At 54.2% G+C, this 8507-nt stretch overlaps 1 protein-coding gene across 3 annotated transcripts in view; it reads left to right on the top strand.

Moving 5' to 3' along the window:
• Positions 1-8435, top strand: part of Kazn (kazrin, periplakin interacting protein) — an 802099-nt gene extending 793664 nt beyond the window's left edge. For all 3 annotated transcript variants that reach the window (XM_004637713.2, XM_023722519.1, XM_023722520.1), the window contains 2 exons: positions 5974-6088; positions 7381-8435. In XM_004637713.2, the coding sequence (XP_004637770.2) occupies positions 5974-6088; positions 7381-7545 (280 nt within the window). In that variant the 3' untranslated portion in view covers positions 7546-8435. The remainder of the gene's footprint in view (positions 1-5973; positions 6089-7380) is intronic.
• The last annotated feature ends 72 nt before the right edge of the window (positions 8436-8507 follow it).

The following is an 8507-nucleotide window of genomic DNA, read 5'->3' as shown; positions in this document are numbered from 1 at the left end:
CACTACCATGCCCAGCCTCAATTGCCATCTCAGCATGCCCCTGGCCCCTGCACCTGCTTGCAGGCGCTTTAATCCGCTGAGCTATTTGGCCGGCCCTACCCCATTTTATAGAAGAGACTACTGAGACCCATGAGAGGTGTGGTAACTTTTGGGGACATGATAGGCATCACAGGCCAGCAAGAATCCACATCCAGTGAGCTTCTACCCTGAGTACCAGCCCCCATGCCCTAACAGGGGTGTCTCCTGAGAGCTGTGGTCACTGAAGCAGGAGGGAGGAGGATAGGTTGGGCCTGAGGAGCTGTAGGATTCCAGTCACCATAAATTGTGGTCCATGCAGGAAGTCAGGTAATATCAGGACTGTGGGTGATAGACCCAGGGAAGGCTCGGTCAACCAGTTTACAGGGCCCCTATGACATCATCTTTTCCCACCTCCTCCCATTACCATGGCAACTCAGCTGACCTGGTGATGGAGGAGGAGGCAAGGGGTCTGACGTTGCTCCTGGTGTCTGCTTTGATACACTCAGGCTTCCTGCTTCTTCCCACAAACCTCTGTCGAGCACCAAGTATGTGTCAACCCAGGGACAGGGCTAGGGAAGATGGCCTGGAAGGATGCAGGAGGAGCAGGGCCCTTCTAGGGGCATCTTCTGGGGCAACAGAGGGGTTGAGAGAAATGGTGCCCAACCCTGGCATTCGCCTTGTGGCCCATGGGTCCCCTCCTCAATGCAAAGACAGTGACAGGGCAGGTTCCACCCCTCATCCCTTTGGATTCAGTTAGGCTGTGGAGGAGATTCACTATGAGTCTGAGCTGTGTAGTAAGACCCTGTATCAAAAAATTAAAAATTAAAAAAGATGGCTCCTCTTGCTTGGGCCATCAGCTGATGCATGGTGGACTGGGGCTCAAAGGCAACACTTTATTGTCTTCCTGATGGCTGGGAGAGAGGCCCAGATGGTGGAGGATCATGGCCCAGTGGGCTCTGCCAGGGCACGGCCAGTCACTGACCCATGGCCAACTCCCGGCTTCTCTGTCTTCCTGTCTCTGTCCCTCTAGCTGACTTTATGTGTCTCTCCTCTCCTCTCTGTTTCTCTCTCTGCTTCTCAACCCTTTCGTAAACATCGCTTCACCCCCAAGATAACCTCAGTGGCCCCACTCTCACTCGTCCCCCACCCAGAAGGTGGCGGGTGGGCACAGGGACTGCAGGGGCAGCAGGACAGTCAGAACCTCACATGCCTCTGCGGGACCAGCCATGTCCTCCATGTCTGGTCCATGCCTAAGCCAAGTCCCTCAGTGATTTATCAGGCTGTCAGGATCCATTGCTGCCCCCTTCCCACTGGCCACCTGTCATCACTCAGCGAAGCTACACAATCCCACAAGTCCGGGTCATCCCACCCACCCCAACCACTTTTAACACAGCACTGACTTGGATTTCATGAACCCCAGGACGGAAGAGAATGGAGATTTCCTAGCCAGCCTGCTGGCTCTATTATACCCAAAGAACAGAAGCCCAGAGAGGGCCATCACATGACACGGGGTCACACAGCAAGCCAGGCAGGAATACAACCCAGACATCTGCACCCCTCTCTCTCCTGAGATCCAGGCTGGGATAGAGGGTCCCTCAGTAGCCTCAAAGCATATCCTGGACTCAGGCCACTTACAGAGGGGAGAGGCCCTCAGAGGCAAATGACCTGGGAGACCCAGCCCAGGTCATCTCTCAGCTTCCCTTTTCTTTCTTTTTCTTTCTTTCTTTCTTTCTTTCTTTCTTTCTTTCTTTCTTTCTTTCTTTCTTTCTTTCTTTCTTTGCTTTTGTTTTTGTTTGTTTGTTTTTAGGAAAGGATCTACTGGGTGTTCAGGGTCTCACTACTAAATCAGACTCCTAGTGATCCATCTGTTTACAGCCTCCCAAGAGCTAGAATTACAGACATGCGCTACCACGCCCAGTCTCAATCACCTCAGTGTACCCGGAGGGTGGGACTGGCGGGGATCGAACCCCTGGCCCCTGCACCTGCTTGCAGGCGTTTTAATCCACTAAGCTATTTGGCCAGCCCTCCCCTTTCTTATGGCTTTGCTTATCCACAAAGGCTTTGGTTCTCCAGCCAGGCAAAAACTGGGTTAACAGGAACTTATGCGTAGATACACACCCAGAAAATCTCGTGCCACGTCAGCACAGGCAGTGTGGGTCCAAATCCTAGCAGCACCAACTCTGGCTGTTTAACCTCAGACAAATTATCTAACCTCTCTGAACCATACTTTCCTCACCTGTAAAATAAGGCTCCTAATCAGTATCTGGCAACCCAAGATGTACAGTGACTTGTGATGTCACTAGCCAGAGTAGGGGTTCAGCATAGAGTACACAGTAACATGAATACCAGGGACAACTATCCCGAGCCCACCACAGAGGCTGCCATTGTGGGTTTGTGGCACTGCGTGCTGGTGTCTCAGTGGGGAAGTGCGATCCTGTCATGAATGCAGATGCTGGGCTCCAGGGTCACTGGACAAGATAACGCAGTGTCATGTCCCAGCCCTGGGCAGTCGGGTTTCCCGTGTCCCACAGGTGCCAGACACAGGCAGTGGGGTCCCTGCGTCACAGCGCAGGTGGGAGGGCACCACTAGACCAAGGTGTTCCATGACTGGTCTCCAAATAGTCTCTAGAGTGGGGGCCCAGGTGGGGGTGGGTGGCCTTGTGCCGTGGGACCCAGCAGTGCCTTTGAGGGCTCGGTGCCCACTACGCCTCTGCTCTGGGGGATTTCAGAAGGAACAGGACTGTGCTGAGCGTCACTAATCCCATCCCTGTGGGCAGCAGAGCAGGCAGCGTGGTGCCCATGGAGTGCCCCAGAGGCCCAGCTCCAAAGGGCAAGCCTGGTCCCAGGCCAGCCCAGCTGCAAGGGCTGTGCGCCTTCCACCTCCCTTCCTGCTCCGTGGCACCTCTGTGTGGCACCAACCTGGCCCGGGCCACTCCACCTTGTGGATTCTGGGTCTGACCCACTATGCTAGAAGCATAGGCTGGAGGTCGTGGGAGCCAGCACTGTGGTGCACACAGACCAGGATCCGGAAGTGGGCAGAGCCGGGTACTGAAGCAGCGCCTGCACAGCAGCCTGGCCTGCCAGACCCCAGGGTGGGAACCTGTGGTCCAGTTCTCAGTCCCAGCCTGAGTCTGAGTTCAGTCTCCACGCCAGCCACTCTGCAGCCTGAGGACCTGTAAGTAAGGCTTGCACCCCTTGGGGCTTCCGTGTCTTTTCCTGGAAGGTGAGGGAAGGGACCTTGGGCCAGTCCCCGACACACGTGGCCTCTCCTCTCCCAGAGTCAGGGGTGTGTAACATTCTGCCACACAAGAGGGCATGCAGAAGGAAGGCTGCATCTCCGTGGCTTCTGTGGTGAGAGCACCCTCCGTCTGGGGGAGAGAGGAGCGAAGACAAGATCAACCGGCTGCTGCTAACCTCTGAGTAGCCAGGCTGCCCTGGTGCACGGGGCCGCTGGCCGTGGGCTCAGAACACGTTCTCTGAGCACCTACACATGCCGCGCTGCCCTTGATCTTTCCCTGCAAAATCTGCCCCAACCGCGGCAGAACCTCTGAGCTACAGTAGCTACTTAGCTTTTGGTTGCTGTAACCAGCATCTCAGAGTCAGCTTAGAAAGAGAAAAGGGTTACTAGGGCTCCCAGGTTCAGAGGGTCCATTCCACAACCTGACCCATTGCTTTCAGCTCGGTAGGTGCACCGTGTTGGAGGTATCTCACCTCGCCGCAGGGAAGAGAAGAGGGAGAGGGAGGGAGGGCATCCTGCATCCGCTTCAAGGCCACGCCCCCAAACACCTACTCACGTCCGCTAGGCCCCTCCCCTTCGTGGTCCCATCTTCTTCCACCGGACCCAGGCTGAAGGCCTTTGGTGGGCAGCACACAGCCAGACTGCAGCAGCAGCTTAGAAAATGTCGGAAGAGTCACTTCTCCCGACTGCCCGTAGCCAAAGCTGATTTGCCTGTGGTCTGTTTAAATGTTAATACGCATCAGGGTTTCGCTTTTATTTTTTATTAGTACATATTTGCAGTATGTCATGGTGCCATTCCTTGAGGGGAGTCGGGGCTGGAACACCTTTCTTTTTGCACCCACATTCTTTGTTGCCACTCCCTCCCCCTCTTGGTCCCCTTCTCATTTGCCCTCTCTATTTCCTATTATCTATTCTTTTATTTTTTTTTTTGCCTTTTTTTTTTTTTTAAATATTTATTTATTTTTATTTATTACATTTATTTATTGTGTGTGTGTGTGGCCAGCTCAGCCCACCAGGGGGCGGGGCTGGCTGGCATGTGGTGCTGGGGGATTGAACCGCGGTCCCTGTGCTTTGCCAAGCTTGTTTCAAGTAGGTGCTTTAGACCACTGAGCCATCTCTCCAGCCCCTATTCTTTTATTTTGCTGTTTAGTTATGTTGAGTTTGCTGCATAAAAGAAGTCACAGAATGTTTAAGGCTGTGAATCTGATTTATTTCATTTAACATTATGGTCCCAACATGCACCCATTTTTCTACAAATAATTCCAGCTTATCCTTCTTCGTGGCAGAGTAGTACCCTACCACGCATAAATACCACATGTTCTCTATCCTTTTATCCGCTGGCAGGTATACAGGCTGCCTTCCGGGTTCAGTCATTACAAGTTGTGCTGCCAGAAGCATGGGTGCACATGTCACTGTAATGGGATGTCTGACTCTTTGGGGAAGATATGTACAAAGGAAATAATTCATCCCATGGAATTTCCAGCGGTAACTTTCTGAAGACTTTCCACACTGCTTTCGACAGTGGTCACACCAATTGGCATTTCCACCAACGATGAAGCAGGAAGGCTCCCCTTTTCCCGCAGCCTCACCCCCATTGGTTATCGGTCGGTTTCTTGACGCTGCAGTTCTTGCTGCAGGGAGACAGAATCCCAGTGGCTCTCATTTGCATGTCTCTAGTAGCTCATGAATGTAGTGGCCATTTGTAGTTCTTCTGAGAAGTGTCTGTTCATTTCATTTGGCTGGAGGGTTTTTTTGTTTGTTTGTTTTTGTTTTTGTTTTTGTTGTTTGTTTGTTTTTTTAATTGGGTCTTCTATTTGGGGGGCATCTAATTTTTTGAGTCCTTTATACACTCTATATATCAATCCTGTGCCTGAGGAATAGCAGGAGACACTGTCCCCATCCTGCAGGCTGTCTCTTCAGTGTTGATTATTTCCTTCGCTCTGCAGAATTTGATGCGATCCCGTTTGTCGATTCTTGGCGCCACTTCTTATGCAGTTCGATTATGTTCAAAAACTCTTTGCCTACACCAATGTCTTTTACTTATTTTTATCTTCCAGAAAATTGTTTCTGCTTTAACACTTAGATCTTGGTTCCGTTTTGATTTTTAGCTCAGTACCTGGTGAGAGTTAGGGGTCTAGCTTCAATCTCCTGCAAGCGGGTAGCCGGTTTGTGACAGAGACGCCATTGGTTACAGAGGCCCCTTTGTCAAAGATCAGCCAGCTGGGGCTGTCCCTGCACCCTCCATCCTGCTCCAGATGTGAATATGCATCACTTCAGGCACCTGGCCAGGTGGGGGACACGGATTTCAAGTGGGGGGACCGTTCCTGTTGCTTCGCACATCCCACCGGAGTTGGCTACACATCAGACAGGCCCTCCTATGCTGTCTCCCTTTTTTTCAACCAGATTTACAGCATTCTGGGGTCATCAACAAGACTTTGGAGTCTCAGGCTTGGATCTGGGCTCTGCCACCACCAGCAGCTGTGTCATTTTGGTCAAACTGCTCCCGCTCCTTGTGCTTCCTCTTCCTGTCTGTACGCAGGGCTGGCAGTCGCCATGTCCTGGCCCATAGCAGAGGCTACAAAGTGCTGAGCTGCCACAAGACACCTGGTAGCAGGACTCTGCATGGTGTCATTGCCATCAGCACGTGGGGGTGGTCAGTGGCTGGGTGGCAGCATTAGCTGAACCTCCCCTGCCGACTGAAATCCTTGTGTCCCCAGCTCCATAGGCAGCCGGGAGGCTGAGCGCCTTGGGACACCACCCCGCAGGGCCTCCAGCGTCACCCGGGCAGGGAAGGAAGAGAACAGCGCTGGCCTCAAGTACAAGGCTGGCCGGGTGAGTGACCAAGTGCATCTGGGGATCCTGTCCCTAGGGAGAGTCATGCTGTCCTGGGACCCAAGTGTCCCCTCACTGTAATTCCTTGGTTGGCCTATGAAGGTGGATCCAGATGCCGGGTCACAGGCACAACTGTGAGACAAGCTCTGGTGCTACTGTCATGGGAGCTGCAGGATGCTTTGGCTGGTGAGCCAGGTCCCTACAGACTTAGAATTTCATCCTGCAGAGCACAGGTCTCAGCTGCTGTGTCAGAGCCACTGGGGCCACTGCAGATCCTGGGGACCACACCCCCTTTACTGAAGCAACTCCTGGGGTGAGGAGGGGCACCTGCAGGCATCCAGTGACCGGCCCCCCAAACTCTGAGAACCACTGACTTTGATTCTGAACTCCAGTGATCAGACCAACAGTAAGGGCTGAGCCCGTGGTGGCCAAAGCCAATGGCAGGAGGACACATGTCACCCAGTCTGACCCTAAGGAGATGCATTGGATATGGGGTAGAGCAGGGTCCCTCAGGAGTCCTGGGCCCAGAATAGATGGGGGACAGATGGAGAGCCCCGTCTGCACTCAGGGCCTTCATGCAAGTGGGGGCAACATCACCCCAAAATGGTGCTCTGGGGCAGATGGTTGGACACCTACCTCACTGTCCCTCACTAGCACAGACCCACACACGCCGCACACACTCCCACATTCCTAGGGTGCTGCGGCTCATGGGGTAGGGGACATTAAGGACTGAACCCAGTACCTTCACACTGAGCTGCATCCCAGCCCTTGTGAAATCGTTTCACTCTGAAATAGGCTCTAAGTTGCCCGGGCCAGGCTTGAACTTGCAGTCCTCCTGCCTCAGCCTCCCTGAGTGCTAGGTTCACAGCACAAGCCGTCACAGCCATCCACTGTCCCCATTTTGTACCTGAGAATATGGAGGCTCAGAGAGAGGTGACTTATTCCCTAAGGTCACACAGCTGGAGGTGACAAAGCAGAAACCCAAACAACAGCCTCCAACCCTCGCTGTAGCAGTTAGTGCCAGCACATCCCCTCAGGACTCAGGCACGCAGCTGGGCCCCACACCCCTGCCATCTGCCCAGCAGTATTCCCTACCATTTGGGAACCCTAAAGTCTCTGAATTTTAATTCACAAAATCCACTCAGTCTCCCCATGCTGTGGCGTCACATTACTAAGAGGAGGAACAAAGAGAGGTTAAGGCAGCCACCCGAGATCACACAGCGCTGTTCACGCATCTCAGTGCCTGCCTCTCTTCCTCCTGTCCTTCGGGTTCATTCTTGTCATTTTCTCAGCTGCCCCTGGGGAAGATAGGACGAGGTTTCAGTGGCAAAGACCTCGATTTCCATGATGACTATGGCTCTCTTCAAAACGAAGACTGCGGAGACGAGGACCCCCAGGGCGGGCCGGAGCGGTGTGGCCTGGACGGCTGCAATGGCCTGGAGGCCACCAATGTGTGACGGATGAGTAGCTCCCCCAGACTCCACACGGACAGGCCTGGGCTCTGCCTCCATGTACAGCACGACCTCAGGCTGCGGCTGTGCCTGTCTCAGGCAGTCACGGACTCTTCCGCTCGGCAGGAGACAGGTGAGGACGTGTCACAGGACATGCAGCTCCTCCCACGGCTGCCACAGAGCCAACATGTTGCAAAGGGGCCGATGAGTCCCAAGTCCCCTCGACAGGTCAGCAGGGGACTCCCAGCAGCCCAGCACCTGGCACGTGGACAAAACCTGCAGCAGGCAGCAACAGCAGGTGGCAGGGATGACATCTGCAATAACAGCCACTGGGCACTGGGCAGCAGCCTCCTCAGCCTTCCTTCCTGGGAAGTGGGCTCTGACCAGGGTCACTAACTAACTCTCTCTTTGGGGAGGCGATGGAAGCCCTCGTTTGTGTCCCATGGGGACAGCCAAGGGAAGATGCTCCCCGCAGAGGACAGGGGACAGGTGGGCCTGGTGGAACATGGAAACAGCATTCCCAATCTGCTGTCACTGGAATGACAGCCACTGTGACCCTAGGACCGGGGCAGCCAAGTTCAGTCAGCGACAGCTGCCCCAAGTGTAGGGATAACTTCAGCATCTGGCACAAGGAAATGCCCGCGACTGCTAACTGACCTTTGCTATGATGTGCCTGTCACTCAGTAGTACAGGTCCCAAGGGGCACAGTCACAGGGTGGCAAGGTGAGAGCCTGCAGCCCTTTTCTTGCCCCACCACTGTTCTGCTGTGTGACTCTTCCCCGGGGCCACACCTCTCTGTGCCTCAACTCTCCTGGTGCCTTCCCAGGAGGAGTAATACTTGCTAACGTCTGTAGCCTACTTTGGACTGCTTATCCTGGGGCAATGGGGTGTGACGGGGGGGGGGGGGGGGGGGATAGCTTAGCGCCTCATGCCCGCACAGCACAGAACCAGCCTTGGCCTGCAAGGAG

This window comes from Octodon degus, unplaced genomic scaffold (assembly GCF_000260255.1).
Source record: "Octodon degus isolate 3935 unplaced genomic scaffold, OctDeg1.0 scaffold00092, whole genome shotgun sequence".
Classification (NCBI taxonomy): domain Eukaryota; kingdom Metazoa; phylum Chordata; class Mammalia; order Rodentia; family Octodontidae; genus Octodon; species Octodon degus.
This window is presented reverse-complemented; position numbering and strand designations above follow the sequence as displayed.